Genomic DNA, 23,182 nt, shown 5'->3' on the forward strand with positions numbered 1-23,182 from the left:
TGTTCTGCTGCGTTTGTTAACGGTCGTAGTTGGAAAGCCGGAACGGGAAACGCGCTGTGGACGACTTCAGTTATCCGAGCGTGTTCCGTGATTAAACAGGACTGGAGCTGGCTGTGATTGGTCCAGCAGGTCGGTGTCTCCTGACACCCGGGCCTCCAGCTGAGCATAACGCCGGGGGCCTTCCCTGCCCGTACGGCTGGAGCTCCACGGACACATGCTCCGTGTTAGCGCACCGTGACGGGCCGGGAGGGGTCCCATGTGAGAAGGCAGCGGTTCCAGGGCTGGGAGGAACCCTAATGAGGTCATCTCCCCCTGACAGCCTGCATAGATCACTGCTCTTTACACAACGCAGGAACCAGAACAGCGCCGCTCCCCTCGAGCTGGCGCAAGGAACACACACAGGAACCCGGAGTCAGACACACACGCGCTGCCTGGTAAATCTATGGTGGGATGATCATCCAAAACAATAACCTTCCTTGTTGTCGTTTGTGCTACAGCACCCTTAGATATACATATAGATATATAAGTATGAGCAACGTTTCTGCTTCAAGAGGAGACCCATGTGACATGTATGATATCACATCCCTTCATAAACACGTCGGGGAAGCAGCAGCCATACGGTCCCCTCGCTGTGCGGTCAGACTGCAGGGCAGGAGTTATGAATGCTCTAATCCACGGGCCCAGATGTTGCTCCCTCGCCGGGGCGATTAGAGACGTATCGGATGTCATGCCACGAGATATTGTCTCAATCCACAAGAGTGGAATATTCATAACGACAGAAGGTCGTTTAACAACGGCTGCAGCCAATCCACACAGCCAGCTGACGCTGAACCAGAGAGAGAGTGGATGTGTGTGCGCGTGTGTGTAAGTGTTTGTGCGTGCGTGCATGTGTTTACGCGTGTGTGTGTGTCTGTTTTGGTGTGTTTTCATATATGGTGAGTATAAGTGTGTGTTGACAGCATAGGCCAGTCCCCATAGTCCGCATAGTCCAGACCTTAGAGCCTAGACCTAGACCCCATAGACCAGACCCCTGAGACCCCATAGTCCCGACCCCATAGTCCAGACCCCATAGCCCAGACCCCAGACCCCATAGCCCAGACCCCAGACCCAGACCCCGAGCAGGGCCTCAGCGGGGTCTGAGCCGGGCTGCGCGTCGCCCCAACACATCTGGCTCTGATAAGGCTGACGTCAGAGAGGAGGGGGGGGGCTCGGAGACCCCGGCTGGAAACGCGTTGCTAGGCAGCGCTGGTGAGCAAAGCACCTGACGACGTATAGAACGACTGGGGGGGGGGGGGGGGGGGACTCCACAGACCCAGATGGGCCAGAGGGGAGGGAGGGGGGAGAGGAGGGAGTCATACACCCTCTATCTCCCGTCCTGCAGCTTGAAGCTAGGGAAGGCCGTTTGGAGATTCGGCCGGAATGATCTAGATTCTGAAAGGACCCCCGACTCCCTTCAGTCCCCCCTCAAAAGCCCCTCCCCCGAAACACATGATCATCTCGCTAGCGTTAGCAACAGGTCATCGTAGCCATGGGGAGACTCCCGTCATTGGCCAGGAGGGCACGGGCAGACTGCGTGCAGGTAGTCAGGTTGGCAGGAAGACAGACAGGTCGGCTGTCCAATCCCTTCAGTCGGGCCGGACGGAATGATTGGACGCCAGGGTTTAATACATAAACTCTGTTCATGAATTCATGAATTCTTAGGATTTTCTGAATCCAAGTATAACATTTATAAAATATATCAGAAAACAAAGTGACACACACAGATAGACAGAGACAGAGACAGAGACAGAGACAGAGACAGCGCGCGCGAGAGAGAGAGAGAGAGAGAGAGAGACAGAGAGAGAGACAGAGACGGAGAGACAGAGACACACACAACTGACACCACCACAGAGCCAGGTGACTAAGGCTAATGAAAGCCTTCTGGAGGATAACAGTCCGCACTGATAAGGTATTCATGTGACTGTGTGTTTATCTGGCCGGCGGGGTGTGTGTGTGATCTTGTGGTAATGTGACAGAGAGCCAGTCCTCGGTATATAATGAACATCTTGTAAGCCAAATCCTCTGCAGCCACCATAAAGCCCGGCCTGTCTGGGCCTCGTCTACCTGCGCCACCACAACAGCCGGTGTGAGCCAATGACAGCCCAGCACCGGGCAGCCAATGAGACGCCGGCAGGCCAGAGGTCAGAGACATTATAAACGTCCTAGGGAGGGGGCGGGGGGGAGGGAGGGGGGAGGGGGGAGGGAGGAGGGAGAGGGAACTTCCATCAGGACATGCAATTATGAAATTGAATAAGGAAGGGTCAAAGGTTGTATACGTTAAAGAGGTCGCTATACCTCCTTGCGGAAAATAAGTTTGGAGAGGCTGTGAGAACACAATGACGTGACGCTGGGGGAGCCGAGGCCGTCCCCTCAGAACGCCTTCCTGCACTTCTTCTGCACGTCCAACAGTTTGTAACTCGATCTCCGCAGATGCCGGCGATGCGAACGCGGAGCGTGATTAGTCTGAAGCGCAGAACGAGTTTGTCTGCAGAGGAATTCTTCGGTCTCAGCCGGTGGAAATACAATATTTGAAGTATGCTTTCCGCTCGGCGGAAGCAAAACAGTTTGCCTTCCCGTACGCAGGTGATTTAATTAGGATGTTGGCAGTGCATTCAGCAACACGACAATGAGGAACAACAACAGAGGCCGCGTTTGGATTCGGACAACGGGGATAATTGGGAGTGCATTGTTTGGAAAGGCTTCCTCCTCTCAGCATGGATTCCTGAACTCACCTCCCCCCTTCAGCTGACTATAATTAGACGTTGTGTTGTCTCCCTCCTTTACCTCCCGTAATCCACATCAGCCCAGCACTGCTCCACATGTTTATGTCAGCGCATTGACGGTGGCAAAACACCAAGTACACACACACACACACACACACACACACACACACACACACACACACACACACACACACACACACACACACACACACACACACACACACACACACACACACAGAATGTCCACTCACATCCATTCTAGTAACACCCCCCTGCTGAACCGAACCACAGTGCTGAGCGCAGTCCGACTGAAACCAGCATCAATGCACAAAATTCCATAAAGATAAACAAACTTTTCTGCCATATGTCCCCATTTGACCACAACTCCCAAAACCCGGAGAGAATCATTGCTGCAAACATTAACTCCATATCTGCCTAGAAGACACTGCAAGGGAAGTCCAAGGGTGCACTTGAAACTTGGACGGAGAGAAGGTTTAAGTGATTCTTTCCATTCGTTCTGGACAATGGGTTTATCATCACTCTGGCCTTACTGTGGCCTGAGGAGAACAGCCCTGGGGAATGTGTTCGGTCATCCAGAACTCAGCCCCACTCGACTCAACCCAGTCTTTACAGGTGACTTCTGAGCCAAGCCAAACCTTTTACAAGAGGTTGAATTATGGCCTCATAAACGTCGTAGTAAACTGTCTAACGCAACCTTGTTTTGGAACACGATAAGGTTGTTCCAAGTTTCTTTTAAGGAAAGCTTTCTGCGTTAAAATGACATCCTGACATTAAACGAACCCCACACACAGAGGTATCCACAGGCGCCTACCTTAGGACTTCAGTCCCACAGATCACCTCTAAACAACCAAAGACACAAACAACCTCCAGGCTCCGGACAGAGCCGGTCCCCTGAGGGCCCGTCGGGTGTGAGGGGGCTCCGGGACTCACCAGCGCCTGAGGCACCGGGGCCGGCTCCGCCTCACCGGGGGCCAGGCTCTGGTACTGCTGCGGAGACTCAATCACCAGCTCCTTCTTGGAAGCCTTGCTCGCCCCTCGTCCCTGCATGGTCGCCAGCTGTGGTAATCCTCACTATCGCTACTCAGTGCCCTGCAGCATGTCCAGGTGGAGGAAACGGTGTGTTGGAGTCCTGTCATGGAAGTGGTTGGTTTTCCCCCTCGCGCGCAGAGAGCCGACAACCTCCCCTCCTGAAAGCCTGCTGTCTTTGGGAGCCGGGGAGCGTCCCGAACTCACACCCCTGCTAGCGAGAGACAAGCACCTCCCCCGTCTCTGGCTGTGGGGGAGTGACACACGCACACACACACTTATAGGCACGCACACACACACTACAGATATCTGAGCCTCTGCCATCCACCTGCACTACGACACGCTGGTCGGACCTAAGGCAAAAACAAAGGAGGAGCCATTCCCGGAGTATTACGGTCTGCCCCGGGACGTCCCACTCCTGGCCAGCTGCGGGACGCGTTGGCCTCACTCCTCAATCACACGGATACAATTAGCACCGCCAGGAGAAACACGATACGCCTTCTGGCTCTGTTACTTTGTGCATGCCTGAACACAAGGTCGTCGACGCAGTGATTTGTGGGTACGGTGGTGGGGGGGTGACTCGACGCTTGTACAATCAGAGCAGCGCTGATTTACTCAGATGTGGTCCGTGACTGATCGCCGTGGTAACCGCGGTTTCAAACCTGAACCCCAAGAGAACGACGGACCCGTGTCCGGCAGGGTGCGGTCGGACGGCACGGGCCACCCTGACGCGGACCCATGACTTCCTCTACACACTCCCAGGGCTTCTACGCCCCTGCCGCCATGACACCGTAGCAGCAGAGGAGCCTGGCCAAACCAGGTATACCATATATCAAGGAAATATATATACATAAAAGAGGGAGAGACAGAGAGACAGAGAGACAGAGAGACAGAGAGACAGAGAGACAGAGAGACAGAGACAGAGAGACAGAGAGGACGAGAGACAGAGGGAGAGAGAGAACGAGAGAGAACGAGAGAGAACGAGAGAACGAGAGAGAGAGAGAGAGAGAGAGCGAGAGCGAGATGCAGCGGCAGAACCTTGCAGAGGTGGCGGGTTTGAGGGCTTAGGCTAGCGGCGGAGGGTGAGGGTGAGGGTGAGGGTGAGAGCTGGTCTGACTGCTCCACCAGCCCCTCTGCCTGTTGATCCATCTGCCCCGGGGGCATTCCTGTGTTACGCCCCCCCCCCCCCCCCCCCCCTCTCTGAGCGGGGGCCCGGGGCCACTGGCTGCGTCACAGCGGGGAGCGTGTGGTCTTTTCACGCCCGGGGTCAGAGTTCAACACGGGGAGACACAGCTGCTCCCCTCCCACACACACACACACACACACACACACACACACACACACACACACACACACACACACACACACACACACACACACACACACACACACACACACACACACACACACACACACACACACACACGTGATGATAACACACACACTAACAGACACACACACCCATACACACTATGGCAACACACACACACACGCTATGGCAACGCACACACACACACACACACGTGATGACAACACACACACATACACCCATACACACTATGGCAACGCACACACACACACACACACACACACACGTGATGACAACACACACACATACACCCATACACACTATGGCAACACACACACACACACACACACATATACTATGTCAACACACACACACACTTGCACCAACCTTCTAGTGAGACCCCCTGTGCAGACCCTTGCTGTACCGGGACATGTGACAGGTTCAATAAGGAAATGACTTAATCGTTACTTCCTAAAAGGCCGATGGTACTCTCTGGAGTAGCCACACACACACACACACACACACACACACACACACACACACACACACACACACACACACACACACACACACACACACACACACACACACACACACACACACACACACACACACACACACACACACACACACACACACACGGCTGGCCGTTGACAGGTCAGAGATGGTACAGAGTGTAGTGGTATTCAGTGATTGCAGTCGATGGCAGCATGGGACGGACACCAGCCCACGTACTGCTTCAGAGTGTGCTTGCCGCCCGGAATGCGATGTCACTTCCTGTTTATCCGCAGTTAAAGTACATGTTTGGACGCTGACTCCCCTCCTTCGGGTGGAGCACACTGGTACCGTCACCCCCTCCCTCTACTCCAGAACCACAGGCCCGGGTCCAGCCGCACCAGGACTCCTCGTTCACACCCTCCCCCACCCACTCAGCTCCTTACAATCTAGGAGATTCATGCTGCGGTCAAATACTGCTGCATTGGTTCACACACACACACACACACACACACACACACACACACACACACACACACACACACACACACACACACACACACACACACACACACACACACACACACACACACACACACACACACACACACTCTACATATGAACCAGCAAAGCCTGCCGGATTACAACATTGTTTTATTGTTGAATATGTTGTTTTAATTGTGTTGACCTGATCATTGATGCTACACATCGCTTCACTGACATGCACCCATTCAGACTCTCATTCATGACAATCATACACCCAATAATAATAATACCAATAACAGATAACTCGTAAATCATTACTTACTAACATAACTAAACTGAACCCGCTACTATTGCACAAAACTTTGCAACAATTGTTGTTGCTGACTGTTCCTGAACGCACCGCGGGGGTTAACTGCCGGGGCCGAATATGGAATTCATTAGCATCCACCGCGGGAACAATGGCACAGTACCACAGCTGGGATGGGCGGCCTGGACCACTCGGTGCTAATGTGTTTGCACAGAGAGACAGAGCTGCTGGATTCAATGGAGCAAGGGAGCTACTTTCTAGAGCAACACACACACACACACACACACACACACACACACACACACACACACACACACACACACACACACACACACACACACACACACACACACACACACACACACACACACACACACACACACTAAAGGCCCTTCCACCTCATCATAGCTACTGTATGCAAACATGAAGCACCTACTAAGATAAAATACACAAAGCTGCACATATGGTTAAGCTAAGTACACACGCACACACACACACACAAAATGACAGTATTTGCTCATGTGATGACTCTTGTGGCCTTTGATGGTGTGAGACTGAGTGTGCATCACGTCGTACGTTTCCTCGCGTGTCATTAAGATGGTCCGACCGGCACGTGAACAGGTTCATTATATGGACTGCAGACCTTGTAGACTGGTTGTCTCGGGGGGGCTTCGAATTGCTCAACTTTTTATCTCTTCTCAACCGTCATTTCCATAATGTCTTCAGTTACTATTCCTCAGTTACAACCATGCACACGAATAAGCACTCTGAAAGCTCCAGTGTATCTAAAATATCATAATATACAGTACAATATATAGATATATATCTATACAAATTTTGCTAATATGTATCCTTCATAATATGTATTGCTAATATGTACCCTTCCAAAACGATGCATGCCTCAAACGAGACAAAGGCGCATATGATTGGCTACAGACCTATGGATGCCCCCCCCCCCCTCACAGTGGACACCCAGTGCTACAACACGCCGCCGGTTGCATAACAACGGCTTGATGCAATCAGCCAGAGCTTTCCCAGCGTGATCCAGTGGGAGACAGGGAGTAGCCAGGCCAGGAATGTAACAAAAACACCCAGCGCCTCCATCCTCCTCCTCCACCACCTCCTCCAACTCCACCACCACCTCCTCCACCTCCTCCTCCACCACCTCCTCCAACTCCAGCACCACCTCCTCCACCACCACCTCCACCACCACCACCTCCTCCTCCTCCTCCTCCACCACCACCACCTCCTCCAACTCCACCACCACCTCCTCCACCTCCTCCACCACCACCTCCTCCAACTCCACCACCACCAACTCCACCACCACCTCCTCCTCCACCCCCCCACCACCCACTCTCTGCTACCCTGGATCCTGCCCCCCCTTGCGGGTGGGGTCTGCGGGGCTCCCAGTAGGGGGGTGGTGTTGTGTTGCTGGGAACAAACAACGGTGAGTCAGGCTGGTGGAAGGAGCAGATGAGGAGCGTGGGAGAAGAACTCGTGTTAGCCAAGTGCGCTCCAACGCGGGGGATCTGAGCTTCGTTCTCACCCTCCTTGGGGGGGGGGGGAGGGTCTGATGGGGGAGTGGCCCAGGATGGTGAGAGGGACTGGGTGCGATGATCCCCAGGGAGGGGCTATGTAGCACATAGCCCCTACCTGCTGGGTGATGACCTGTACTGGGACTCGTTGGATAGAGCTGGTCCCACCTCAGTCCCACACAGCAGAACCAGAAGCTAATGAACAACCATGAGTTCGGCTCCCTTTAGTATCGACCACACCGGCCCCTGCTGCTAATGCGCCACAACCATTGGCTGACTGTTTCAACCCCTCCGTTGTTCTTGCTTTGCATATGTCGACCGGGCCAGGTCACCAGCCAGGGCTTATGTAATCTGGACCCTTTTTGGTTTGTAACCTTCAGGAAATCCCGCCTAGTCCGGCCCGGGAGCCGCGCGTCGCCAGGCCGGGAACGCCGAGCCGTGCGGCCGCTGGTCCCTGACCAAGGCGCTCGGACGTCGCCGAGACGAGGAGCTGTGTGTCTGGAGAGACACCCCTGGAGCCGCCCCGCCCGGGTCAGGCCACAACCGACGGAGGGCCGACAACAACAGCCACGGCCCCTCTGGGTGAAGCAACGGGAGCGGCTGCCGAGCAGTGGAGTGGACACTCTGTCCTGTGACCTCACCGGAGGTATCGGTGTTATTGTCCGTGGACGTTGTTGGGCTGATTTGCAAACATGCCGGCGTAATGTGCCTTTCATCTCCGATAACGTCGTTAAATACATTTGACGTTCAGCATTCAGATGTGGTTATCTGCAGAGAACACAAGCTTTCATCACGCGTCAACGTGGTGACTCGGTCGAGAGAGAGAAAAGCAGATGATCTCGGCGGAACGGTTTAACCTAATAGTGGCGGCGGGGCTGTGTGATGCCTTGCAGGCCCGAAGGCGAGATGTTCAGCAGGATCCACTCCCCTCACCCGGGGAACGAGAAAACAAACACACAGCATCACTGGCTCGTTAGGCACGCGCGGCTTCAGAGGAGGACATGGCAGCGGCTCTGGTTGAGGGTCACTACAGCCTCCCCCACCCCACCAGCAAAACATCATCTGATGAAAGCCTCTATTATCACGGGCCGGTCTGACGTCACCCGGCCGCCCCCTCCCCTTCCGTCTGGAAACATTCCGCTGATAGCAGCGGCGTGCGTCGCGGAGGGCACGGCGGTCTCTGCGCTGCGCTTCTTGAGGCGTCTCCCGGGAAGTCTGTCCCCGGAGCAGCGCCAGCGGGAACGACTCTGCCCGACGTGTTCCACCGCGGCGGCGTCGTGTCCTCGTGGATTATGGATGCTGCAGTTTTGGTTCCTCTTTAAGAGCTTCCATATGTCTGATGGTGACGTCAGAGCAGTATAATCTAAAGCGTGGCGATCTAATGACGTGCAAACGCAAACAGACCAGACGTCTTCCTCACACCTCACTCTCCCCTCTCTCAGTTACACGTGTGTGTGTGTGTGTGTGTGTGTGTGCGTGCGTGCGGGCGTGTCGGGCGGGGGCATGTGTGACCTTTAACCTAATGGTATCTGCTCTAAATCCCCCCCCCCCCCCCCCCCCCCCACAAACACACGCCGATAAAAGAAGCAACTGGAATAAGCAGGGATTAAGAGGTCAGGAGGGACGGTTGTCTTCTTTCTGCGATAAACCCCCCAGCGCCTCAGAGAACCAGGTCTAGAGGACCAGGTCCAGAGAACCAGGTCTAGAGGACCAGGTCTAGAGAACCAGGTCCAGAGAACCAGGTCTAGAGGACCAGGTCTAGAGGACCAGGTCCAGAGAACCAGGTCTAGAGAACCAGGTCCAGAGAACCAGGTCTAGAGGACCAGGTCCAGATAACCAGGTCTAGAGGACCAGGTCCAGAGAACCAGGTCTAGAGAACCAGGTCCAGAGAACCAGGTCCAGAGAACCAGGTCTAGAGGACCAGGTCCGGAGGACCAGGTCCGGAGAAACAGGTCTGGAGGACCAGGTCTAGAGGACCAGGTCTAGAGGACCAGGTCTAGAGAACCAGGTCTAGAGGACCAGGTCTAGAGGACCAGCAGAGACCACCAGGATCCACTCAGGCTCTGGAGTTCATCAGATGTGTTCTCTGATACACGAAACACATGGAGAGGCAGAGCTCTCTGTGATGATGACCCGGCCTTGGGGGAGTCTGACCTCTAACGGGGGAGTCTGACCCCTGATGGGGGAGTCTGACCCCTGATGGGGGAGTCTGACCCCTGATGGGGAGACTGGGGGAGTCTGACCTCTAACGGGGGAGTCTGACCCCTAAAGGGGGAGTCTGACCTCTAAAGGGGGAGTCTGACCCCTGATGGGGGAGTCTGACCCCTGATGGGGAGACTGGGGGAGTCTGACTTCTAACGGGGGGGTGAGGACTGTGAGGAGTAATGCAGAGAGAGGAGCGATGGGATCCTGCTGAACACTGGCCGGACGTCTCCCAGAGAGTCAAACAGAGAGAGGGACGGTGGCCTGGACCTACTTCCTCCCCCATTCACCTCCCCCCCTCTCCTCTCTGTCACTCAACACCACGATACGCAACATCATGACCGGCGCCCCCTGAAGGGCCGAGGAGGGAGGGAGGAAGTCTCTCTCTCTCTCTCTCTCCCCCTCTCTCTCTCAGAGTCCCACACACACAAGACGGGGCGAGACAAGCTGGTACGGAGACAGAGGAAGCTTGCCAGGCCTGCTGATGAAGAGCTATGATTGATTTCCAGTAGACAACAAGCTTACTGCATCCCCCTAGCCTCCCCCTATCCTCCCCCATCCTCCCCACTCCCTCCCCCACCCTCCCCCATCCTCCCGGCCTGGTGGACTTAGCGGTGACTGTACTTACTGTGGCGTGCGGTGACAGCCAGAGGGCCGACTGCCCTACATTCTTCCTCCTCTGTACAGTAAACGCTCCTGATATCAGCTCAGAGGCTGGGCCCCTGTGATGCTGTATGATGCACGCGGCCACCACCATGAGGCCGATATAAGATATATTAAAACCCACCGCTGAAACAATATATACTTTATAAAAACAAAATAAAGAAAATGTATTATAACTATTTTTGTATAATTATTATTGAGTTCTGCAATGTGAATATTTTAACATTCTGGATGAATAAATAGGCAGGTGTTCTTTCCTACCAATACTTCCCTTCAGCTGCACGTCAATCTATAAGAATTTTTTTAAAAGTAAACTAAAAATACCCTCAATGCGTTGTGATAACTGGAAAACGGTGTTCCTACACACGGCAGCAGCATGAAGCATTCATGAGATTTACGATCCGTCTCCTGCCTTCTGTCAGAAAACACGATCTACCGGGCAAGAGCACTCTGTGAGCGGTCCACATCTCTGAAGGACGCTCCGACGTTCATCGGAAATGTGGAAAAAGCTGCGGGCCAGGAAGATGAGCACAGCGTTACGGAGAATAGAGGAGAAGAACAGAGCGTACCGTGGACATCAGAGAGTTCATATAAAGCAGACGACCAAAGCAAGATGATAAAACCACATTCCATCCCTTTCATTTCGCTCCAGCTTCAGCACATGTGGCTGAATGGGCGCACATCGGACACCTGACGCACAAACCAGAAACACACACCGTGAACCAAATACGACCAACACAGGCATAACTTTGTGACGCAAATATACACAATGTCACATGCACACACATACACACACTTGCATGGACAAACACTCTCACACACACACACACGCGCATGTACTTTCACACACACACACACACACACACACTCAAACTTGCATGCGCAATTGCGCACACACTTTCACTATCTCACACGCATGCACGCACACACTTGCAATGACAAACAATTTCACACACACACACACACACGTTTGTACTGTCACACACACACCTGCACTATCGCTGACACACACACACACTCACACTTCGGGCACTCACACTTGCACTATCACACACAAACACACACACACACACACACACACACACACACTTGCATGGACAAACAATTTCACACACACACACACACACACACACACACGTTTGTACTGTCACACTTGCAAACACGACAGCCCCTCCCACGCCCCCGGCTCTGACCACACACACCTTGGGCGCCCGCGGGGTGGTCCAGGCGGACTCCCGGCGGCTCAGCGCCCGCTCCGCCTCCGTCTGGGCCGCGCTGGGCTCCCCGGCCGCGTCCTTACAGCCGTACCCGCCGCAGCTCCTCCCCAGGGCGCCCCGCAGGCCGCCCAGAGCTGCCGCACTGGTGGAGCACCCCATGGCCTCACCTCATCGGCCCGCGCTCAGGGAGACCCCCCGCCACCGACCCGCCTCCCACGACGCCGACCGCCCGCTGAGGACCGCCGCATGACCCGGACCCCCCCTCCCCAGACCCCGGGCGAGACTCCCCCCTCCCTCCCTCCCGTCCTCTGGTCCCCGGGAGAGCGTCCGTCTGGACAGCGTGTCTGGTGACAGGTGGAGGCGGAGGTGGAGGTGGAGGTGGAGGTGGAGGCTGCTGCTGCTGCTGCTGTTGCTAAGGACGATGCATCCGAGTGTCAGCCTCAGCCCCCCAGAGCTGCTCTGAATGAAGCCTGATACCGTTACAGCTGGAGCTCCTCCCTCCAGCAGGAGAGAGAGAGAGAGGGAGAGAGAGAGGGGGAGAGAGAGAGCGAGAGAGAAGGTTGCTGGGTGAGCTCTGCCTCTGCCACTAGTGAGGCTCAGGACAAAGCTCCCATGGAAAAGGCTTCTAGCATCTGTTTCTCTCTCTCTCTCTGAGTCGGTTCCTCTCTGTTTCTGAGTCTCTCTCCATCTCTCTGTTTCTGAGTCTCTCTCCATCTCTCTCTCTCTGAGTCAGTTCCTCTCTGTTTCTGAGTCTCTCTCCATCTCTCTGTTTCTGTCTGAATCCGTCTCCTCTCTCTCCTTTCCCCTCTTCTGCTCTCCATTCCAACAGCTCTGACTTTTAATTTATTTCCTTATGAACAACTGTTACCGTATTGTATGTTTTTTATGAAATAGTGGATCATTTAATGGGGATCATTTGCAAATAACGTAATACAACAATAAATCAAACTCAAATATCATTTCAACATGGTGTCACCACGGATAGATCTGCTGAAGGCTTGCGGTCCAAAGGGAAGCCAGAATACCGCGGTGACAACAGTCAGGCCATCTGTAATATTACGGATGAGTGGGGAGAGTTGAGTCAAAGTGAAACAAATGGGTTGTTCTAAATGTAACCTCATATCTGGGGGGAGTCTGCAGGCCAACGGCACCACGGCTCACTGCTTATTTAGTTCAACCCACGGAAGCTCCCTGGAAGAGCCCAGGATCACAACGCAGAGCGGCTGCCTCGTATTCAGCAGAATAACGGCTTTGGTGTTGGAAATACCGCACATACAAATCAACTAAAACGACATAAGATTCAAGATTCTAAACGGGATATTGATCAATATTACTTATTGCTACTCGGGCATTAGGATTAAACTAAGACAGCTTGACAGTTGATCTCCAAATATGGCAGACAGGGATGGGAGACAAGTGGGAGACAGAGAGGGAGACAGAGTGACGGGAGACAGAGTGATGGAACGCAGGGATGGGAGACCAGTGGGAGACAGAGAGGGAGACAGAGTGACGGGAGACAGAGTGATGGGAGACAGAGAGGGAGACAGAGAGGGAGACAGAGAGGGAGACAGAGTGACGGGGGACAGAGTGACGGGGGACAGAGTGACGGGGGACAGAGTGACGGGAGACAGAGTGACGGGAGACAGAGAGGGAGACAGAGTGACGGGAGACAGAGAGGGAGACAGAGTGACGGGAGACAGAGTGACGGGAGACAGAGAGGGAGACAGAGTGACGGGAGACAGAGAGGGAGACAGAGAGGGAGACAGAGAGGGAGACAGAGAGGGAGACAGAGTGACGGGAGACAGAGTGACGGGAGACAGAGAGGGAGACAGAGAGGGAGACAGAGAGGGAGACAGAGTGACGGGAGACAGAGTGACGGGAGACAGAGAGGGAGACAGAGAGGGAGACAGAGAGGGAGACAGAGTGACGGGAGACAGAGTGATGGAACGCAGGGATGGGAGACAGTATGGGAGACAGTATGGGAGACAGAGAGGGAGACAGTATGGGAGACAGTATGGGAGACAGTATGGGAGACAGTATGGGAGACAGAGAGGGAGACAGTATGGGAGACAGTATGGGAGACAGTATGGGAGACAGTATGGGAGACAGGGATGTGAGACAGGGAGGGGAGGCAGTGACAGGGGGGGAGACAGGGAGGGGAGGCAGTGACAGGGGGGGAGACAGGAAGGGAGACAGTATGGGAGACAGTATGGGAGACAGTATTGGAGAGAGGGATATGAGACAGGGAAGGGAGGCAGTGACAGGGGGGGAGACAGGGAGGGGAGGCAGTGACAGGGGGGGAGACAGGGAGGGGAGGCAGTGACAGGGGGGGAGACAGGAAGGGAGACAGGATGAAAGGCAGAGACAGAGTGATGGGAGACAGAGACTGGGATGGGAGAGAGGGAGGGGAGAGAGCAGTGGGAGAGAGGGAGGGGAGAGAGGGAGGGGGGGGAGGGGGGAGAGGGAGGGGGGAGAGGGAGGGGGGAGAGCAGTGGGAGAGAGGGAGGGGAGAGAGCAGTGGGAGAGAGGGAGGGGGGCACACTGGGAGAGAGGGAGGGGGGAGAGCAGTGGGAGAGAGGGAGGGGGGAGAGCAGTGGGAGAGAGGGAGGGGAGAGAGGGAGGGGGGAGAGCAGTGGGAGAGAGGGAGGGGGGCACACTGGGAGAGAGGGAGGGGGGAGAGCACTGGGAGAGAGGGAGGGGGGCACACCGGGGGGCCTGCAGGCTGGGATCGACGTGTTTACTAAACACTCGGCGGGGGGGGAGGCAACATGGAACGCGTTCAACCGCCGCCGCCAAGACATCAAACAGATTTCTGCTTTTCCTCCACAAAAGATTAGCCGCCGGGAGACGGCAACGAGACATGACGCTCCCGATCGGGGGCCAAGAACACGCCGATACACACGGAGATGTAACACAGAGGAGACGCGCCAATCGCCCAAACGGCTTTTAAATAAGGCCAAACCCCTCCTCCCCGACACGGCGGCGGGGAGGAGGGGTGTGGGGTTTACTTTAGATGGAGAGAGTCTGAAGCAACCCTCACAGAATAACACGGTGGGAGTCCGACCGCGGGCGGGAAGCGATGTGGAGCATCACCTTCCTCCTCCTCACTTGACCCCTACCACCTCCTTCAACAGGACCGTGGTTCTATAGATCTGTGGATCCACAGACACTTGACCCTTGAACCTTTAAACTCAGCAGAGCACAGAGGAACCGCGTCGGAGAAGGGAAGAGAAACTAGTTCCCGGATTAGTAGATGTGCAGAGATGCAGAGAGGGAACACATACTACCTCCTGGAATGGATCAGAAACTAAAACAATGAAGCATGAATAGGAACCCTTACCCAGATAACGCAAGAAAAACACTCCAGTCAAAACACTATGAAGCACAAAATAAAACCCACGGAACCGTAACGTTATTATTGAGTTTATTGGCTGAATTGGCAACACTTTCAGACGCAGCTCAAATGAGTATTTATTTCCCTTCCCTCCCGGGGAATTTGAATGATCCTATTTGTACAATTCGAGTGTGATCAGATCTGGTTAGGAGCGGGGGGGGGGGAGGGGGGGGGGGGCAGTATGGCATCTCCAACCCGGTGGTGAGGAGAGGGAGGACAGACAGGAGACACCGTGAGGAGAGGGAGGACAGACGGGAGACACCGTGAGGAGAGGGAGGACAGACGGGAGACACCGTGAGGAGAGGGAGGACAGACGGGAGACACCGTGAGGAGGACAGACGGGAGACACCGTGAGGAGGACAGACAGGATACACCGTGAGGAGGACAGACAGGAGACACCGTGAGGAGGACAGACAGGAGACACCGTGAGGAGGACAGACAGGAGACACCGTGAGGAGGACAGACAGGAGACACCGTGAGGAGGGAGGACAGACAGGAGACACCGTGAGGAGGACAGACAGGAGACACCGTGAGGAGGACAGACGGGAGACACCGTGGAGAGGGAGGACAGACAGGAGACACCGTGAGGAGAGGGAGGACAGACAGACAGGAGACACCGTGAGGAGGACAGACAGGAGACACCGTGAGGAGGGAGGACAGACAGGAGACACCGTGAGGAGGGAGGACAGACAGGAGACACCGTGAGGAGGACAGACAGGAGACACCGTGAGGAGGGAGGACAGACAGGAGACACCGTGAGGAGGACAGACAGGAGACACCGTGAGGAGAGGGAGGACAGACAGGAGACACCGTGAGGAGGACAGACGGGAGACACCGTGAGGAGGACAGACAGGAGACACCGTGAGGAGGACAGACGGGAGACACCGTGAGGAGGACAGACGGGAGACACCGTGAGGAGAGGGAGGACAGACGGGAGACACCGTGAGGAGAGGGAGGACAGACAGACGGGAGACACCGTGAGGAGAGGGAGGACAGACAGACGGGAGACACCGTGAGGACAGACGGGAGACACCGTGAGGAGAGGGAGGACAGACAGACGGGAGACACCGTGAGGAGAGGGAGGACAGACGGGAGACACCGTGAGGAGGACAGACAGGAGACACCGTCTCTTCCTGCTCCGTTCACCCCCGTGGTTCTGCTGCTTCCTGAAGCCCTCAAAGCTGACCTCAACCCCCACCATAACCTACACCCTCCTACCCCCACCATAACCTACACCCTCCTACCCCCACCATAACCTACACCCTCCTACCCCCACCATAACCTACACCCTCCTACCCCCACCATAACCTACACCCTGCTACCCCCACCATAACCTACACCCTCCTACCCCCACCATAACCTACACCCTGCTACCCCCACCATAACCTACACCCTCCTACCCCCACCATAACCTACACCCTCCTACCCCCACCATAACCTACACCCTCCTACCCCCACCATAACCTACACCCTCCTACCCCCACCATAACCTACCCCCACCATAACCTACACCCTCCTACCCCCACTATAACCTACACCCTCCTACCCCCACCATAACCTGAACCCTGCTACCCCCACCATAACCTACACCCTCCTACCCCCACCATAACCTACACCCTGCTACCCCCACCATAACCTACACCCTCCTACCCCCACCATAACCTACACCCTCCTACCCCCACCATAACCTACACCCTCCTACCCCCACCATAACCTACACCACCATAACCTACACCCTCCTACCCCCACCATAACCTACACCCTCCTACCCCCACCATAACCTACACCCTGCTACCCCCACCATAACCTACACCCTCCTACCCCCACCATAACCTACACCCTCCTACCCCCACCATAACCTACACCCTCAACCCCCACCATAACCTACACCCTCCTACCCCCACCATAACCTACACCCTCAACCCCCACCATAACCTACACCCTCCTACCACCACTATAACCTACACCCTCAACCCCCACCATAACCTACACCCTCAACCCCCACCATAACCTACACCCTCAACCCCCACCATAACCTACACCCTGCAGCATAGCATTGTTACAACACGCACACACGCACAGTAATGTGTGCATGCACCCAGGCTGGCTGCTGTCACCGGGAGCCAGTCGCTGAGCCTGAAGCCTCTGCTGCTCGGTTAATATTTCAGCAGCACTTGACACACTGAACTACATCTGGTCTCACGGTGAGATGGGGGAGAGTGGGGGAGAGAGGGGGAGAGAGGGGGAGGGAGGGGGAGGGAGAGCAAGCAAGTGAGAGTGAGTGAGTGAGTGAGTGAGTGAGTGAGTGAGTGAGTGAGTGAGTGAGTGAGTGAGTGAGTGAGTGAGTGAGTGAGTGAGTGAGTGAGTGAGTGAGTGAGTGAGTGAGTGAGTGAGCGAGCGAGGGACCCAACAGGCTGAGCCGCCCGGCTCCGGATGCTTAAGTTTGGTTTTGGCATCATGTTGACCAGACCACCAGGCCTGGAGTAAGGTAATCCTCTGGAGAGCAAATCGATTGAGTAGGATTCTCCAGAATATCACAGAACCCTGCTGGAGGGACTACAGACCGAACACTGAGGTCTTTGTCTTCCTGCGCGGGGCTCATGTGTTTGCGGTCGGCGAGCTGTCGTAATTACTGAGTGAGGAACCAGAGGCTGCATGGCTGCCGATTCATCACAACAACAACAACTCAGGCCAGCTGCAGCGCCACCGCATCGGGCCCCACAGCTGGCTCTACCTGCAGGCCGGGACACGCACGCTACACACAGACCCGCTGAAGCAAGGCCGGATGACTACTGAGGCGTCAGGAGCTCAGAACGGTTCTAAAAACCTGGGATGATCGGAGACGTTTCACCTCCTTAACAGACGACACGACATGACAACAACAAGTTACTCAAACCACAGCCACAGAGCGTTCTAAAAGGCGGTTCATGTGGTTAAAAAGCATTCAAAATGCAACATAGTACATCCTAGATACTAGCGGCGTACAAGTGGAAAATGCTGGTCTGTGCTTCATTCCTTTCAACCTGAATGTCTGAGCAGAGCAGAAACGGCCAGACTACGGTTTGCATGTCTGGAGGAAGACTCAGAAGAGCCAGCGCACGTTCTCTGCATTCTGCTGAGTACCCCTTCTTCCCGCCGTCATCCAATCAGGAGGCCGGAAATGCCTGATATCACGTGAGGTCTCCCAAGAGCTCTGATTGGCTGCGGCTCCTAAACCTTTATCCTAAACGCTGGCACAATAAGACCCGCAGCGCATTTAAGACGGCCACGGTCTGCTTAATCTGACCCAAGGAGATGAAGAGCGAGAGAGAGAGTCTGCAGTGAGTGTGTGTTTGCGTGAGTCTGTGCATGTGTGTGTGTTATTCAATGTGTAAACGTGTGTGTGTGTGTGTGTGTGTGTGTGTGCGTGATGTGTCTGTTCGTACATGCGTGTTTGCTCGTGTGTGTCTGTGTGTGCATGTGTGTGCGTGTCTGTGCAATGCATGCATGCATGCGTGTGTGCGTGCGCGTTTGTGTGTGCTCTGCAACAGGCGGTGGTGTTGGTGTTCTAACCATGAATAATTCAGGCCAGAGTTCAGCGCTGCTGAGTCATCTGTTGGGGCCGAGTTCCACTCTCCTTTCCTTTCCTCCTCTCCTTCTCCGTCACCTCGGCCAGGTACCAAACCTGGAAGTACTTGACTGTATTAGGCTGCTACCGTCACTCCTTCATCTTTCCCTCGCTGCTTCTGATGCTTTTGATCGTGTTAACGTTGTTTTAAAGGTGCTATACAATTGATATGAGTACTGTTATGGGCACCGTGCTAGCATGCATTTAGAAGAGGAGCTAGCTGGTGAACTGAAAGCACCTCAGACGGCCGACGGGAGCGCTGGCCTGATCCCGTAGTCCTGTGTGCTGAAGCACAGCAACACCTTCATCCATGGCGGAGGGATTGTGTGAGCAGCCTGGAGCCAACACAGCCACAATGCATTTCTCTGCTCATTTCCACAGCTGGAGTCGAGCAGATAAGAGCCACTCTGAGGGGTTCAACTCGCTGACTTACGCATTCTGCGGTTAAGGCTTCACTTTTATTGACACCAAATATTTATCATAGGATCTGTTGTCTGTATGTCTTTGATCTGGTCAGATAGAAGACTCCAGCCTGCCCCAAGCAAATAGAAGAGTTCTTTACAAACTGATTGGATGAAGAGATCACCTTTCATCTGCATGAATAACACCACGTAACTTCCTATAACCCCCATGATGCACCTCGCTCAGTACCGCACCTGCACCGCCCCCTAATGTCCCCCCCCTCCGGCCCCCACTCCGTCCTCTAACCGGCCCCCCACTATGGCCCTACCCAGCCCCTAAGTGCCCCCCCCCCCCCCTCATGGGGACTGAACCGTTAAAGTACATCAAGCTGTAAACACAACAGTACAGGGGGGGGGGGGGGGGGGGGGGTGGTCATTAAAACATCAAAGCTCAGCCCTCCTACACACTGGAGAGTAAGTAAGAATAACACGCACGCGCGCGCGCGCACACACACACACACACACACACACACACACACACACACACACACACACACACACACACACACACACACACACACACACACACACACACACACACACACACACACACACACACACACACACACACACACGTGTGCGTGCATGTGCCCACATGGATGTGTGTAACAGTGAGGCCACAGTGTAGTGGACCCCAGTGACATCACCCCCAGCCCCCCAGGTCTCCAGAAGGGAAGAGGCTGTTTCCTGCTGATCCCACTGTCCTTCAAAGCACAACACGCAGGCCAGCCCAGCGAGGAGCGCACCACAGCCCTCCCAGGTGCATGCTGGGAGCCCGGCGTCCAGGATTCATGTGCACAGTGAAGAGGGGGAGCACAGGCTTCTATAAAGTAAATAAAGCTCTGGGGGGGAACACGGTGCGGCGAGGGTTGGCTGAGGAGGGCGCGGTGCATGTGGGCGGGCGCCGCCACCGACAGGACTGAAACACGGTGCGGCGAGGGTTGGCTGAGGAGGGCGCGGTGCATGTGGGCGGGCGCCGCCACCGACAGGACCGAGATGTCGGCGCGCTCAACGCTTCACATGTCTGGAAGACTAGCGCCGGGACTGTCGCGACAACCACTGGGCACAGAATCACTTCCCCCCCCCCCCCCAAACCTCCTGCCTTCCGCTGTTTAAATGGCCCCAGATGAACGCAAGCAGCAGCATCCTCCTGCTTCTGGATGGGTTATTATGGGATGGTTTATTTACCCTAAACGACGGTGGCACTCAGGGACACGGCTTCCTCTGCTTTGTAGTGCTGGCATAAACACATCCCGTATGTTAGAGAGACACACACACACCACACACCACACACACACACACACACACACACACACACACACACACACACACACACACACACACACACACACACTTCAAACTACAACCAGTAGACAGTGAACAGTCACCCTGCTGAGAGCTTAATGGAGTAGGATTCAGGACCTCATATGCACCGTGTGCACGTGCGCGCGCGTGTGTGTGTGTGTCACTAGCAGAGGCTCGAACACAAGATCGAACACATTTGCCCCGAATCAGTACTTGCTCCGAAAGAACACTAAAACACACCTTTTGAAGCTGAAGAACAAGTTTGTAAAAACTTGCTAAAGATTAAAAGATTACACGGTTCAAAAGCCTATTGATCATTTAAAGATAGACATCGATGACGTTATGTAAGGAACAGTGTGGTAAGAGTTGAATAGTTTATTTCGTTTGTTGGGTTTCATTTCATTCGAACAATAGTGTGACTGTGGAACCGGGGTTTGACTTACGAGAAATAATAACCACAGGGACACTCGTTATGTTACAAAAACGATAACAAACATATCTTCATATTACATTTGAATAAACAGAAAAGCCCTCTAAGCCTATGAATGCCGTCAGTGCCACCTACAGGTAGTGGATCGTACTACACTCAACCGCATGTCAACAATGCAAACACAACTTGCTGTAGGCCTTCTCATTATGTTCTTTACAAACTCGGTGTGTCCGCAGCACTTCGGGTAGGGCTTCTGATCTTGCAGGAACAGTCAACGTCCGTCCTGAGTCAGACTACCGTTTTGCACATCCTTGAAATTCCCTTAAACGTCTTCTTGGAAACCCAGAGGCCTGCGTTCGTCACAGAGGGAGGGAGGGCGGGAGGGAGGGGGGGGAGGGAGGGAGGGAGGGAGGGAGGGAGGGAGGGCGGGAGGGAGGGGGGGGAGGGAAGTAGGGTGTGATGTGTGAACGCACCGTGCCAAACAAACATTTTCCGATGTCATTAAGGTTAGATCTTAGAAAACATCAAAGGCCCGGAGAAACATCTGTCTCTCTCTTTGACATCTCCCTGATAACAAATGACCTCTGCATCTCATCTCTGTAGACCTCTTCATTCCTTTGGAATCGCTCCCTTCCTCCCCCCCCCCCCCCCCATCATGCGTTTCTCCGCATTTGAGCACTGATTCATTCACATATCTGTGATTGACAGGTGAGGAGGACTCCCTGATTGGTCAGAAATGAACCTGGAGCATTCTTAAACCTAAGTGGGCGGACTCAGTGAGCATGCTCACCTTTCACCCGCTCACAACTTTCTTTTACGCTTTCTTTATAAGAGTGACCTGACAACGTGTCGTCATGGAAACCCCAGCCCCGGGCTCCAGTTCCCGGTAGCCGTTCATACGAAGGTGAGTATGACAGCCTGGGACCGCGTCACGCCACTGGTCAGGTCGTAACACGCAAGGCTGGCTGTTACCCAGCAGCGCCGCCGCCGCCGCCGCCGCCGCCGCCGCCCACTTGATTGAAAGGGAACTTTAGCATTGAGTTCACTTAACCGAGTATCTTACTTATTATTAGCACACTGTCTATGAAATCAAGTTCATTTGTTACTTAGGTCTTATCTCGTACGTCAATAATACATGATTCTGTAAGGATTTTCCAATTTGCGATCCAGATCATTCAGCGACTCTAGTACTCACTCGACCTCCATCTGATAGAGATAAATATAAGGTGAACAAACCGGAAAGACGAGTCATTATATCTACCTCATCTTTGATTTATAATGATTAACCTTAATGGGAGCCAGGGCCACTGGGAGGGGCCATTATGGGATTAGCTGGGATTAGGGACCAGATGGTAGCGGCCGAGAGCCCTTCAGTCTCAGCGCTCTGAAGAGCAGTCACACACAGCGTATGCAAATGAGGGTGTCCTAATTATAACCTGATCAGTTAATGCATTCCATAAAAAGACACACTTATGCATATGATATCTGCATCGTTGTGCCACATATGTTGTTACACACACACGTATGTTAAGGAGGGGGCTGTGTTTAGCTAAGTAGAGGGCAAACAACGCAAATCCGTGTTTGAATTGTAAGTGTGTGTGTGAGTATGGTAGTGTCTGTCTGTCTTTCTTTGCATGTGTGAGGGTGTGCATGTGTGTGTGCACGTGTTGCTTGCCTGTGTTTTTGTCGGGGTGGGGGACTTAGCGTGGGGCAGGCTAATCTTCAGTAAGAAAGTGGCCGAGTGTGTGTGTGTGTGTGTGTGTGTGTGTGTGTGTGTGTGTGTGTGTGTGTGTGTGTGTGTGTGTGTGTGTGTGTGTGTGTGTGTGTGTGTGTGTGTGTGTGTGTGTGTGGGGGGGTAGAGAGCTTAGCGGGGGGTAGGCTAATCTACAGAAAGTGGCGTCCGTGGCTTCAGAGTCGATCTGGGAGAACCCAAAGCAGCGCTGGCGTCTTCCTGCAGCCGCC

At 54.3% G+C, this 23,182-nt stretch overlaps 1 protein-coding gene across 7 annotated transcripts in view; it reads right to left on the reverse strand.

The window, feature by feature from the left end:
* LOC130373081 (dedicator of cytokinesis protein 9-like) overlaps positions 1-23,182 on the reverse strand; it is a 94,360-nt gene that overhangs the window by 58,037 nt on the left and 13,141 nt on the right. For 3 of the 7 annotated variants that reach the window (XM_056579314.1, XM_056579318.1, XM_056579317.1), the window contains exon 1: positions 3,714-4,134. The exons of the other annotated variants lie outside the window; for them this stretch is intronic. In XM_056579314.1, coding sequence (XP_056435289.1) covers positions 3,714-3,830 — 117 coding nt within the window. In that variant the 5' untranslated portion in view covers positions 3,831-4,134. Of the gene's footprint in view, positions 1-3,713; positions 4,135-23,182 lie in introns of those variants that run through there. 7 annotated transcript variants of the gene reach the window in all.

This window comes from Gadus chalcogrammus, chromosome 20 (assembly GCF_026213295.1).
Source record: "Gadus chalcogrammus isolate NIFS_2021 chromosome 20, NIFS_Gcha_1.0, whole genome shotgun sequence".
In the NCBI taxonomy this organism is placed as follows: domain Eukaryota; kingdom Metazoa; phylum Chordata; class Actinopteri; order Gadiformes; family Gadidae; genus Gadus; species Gadus chalcogrammus.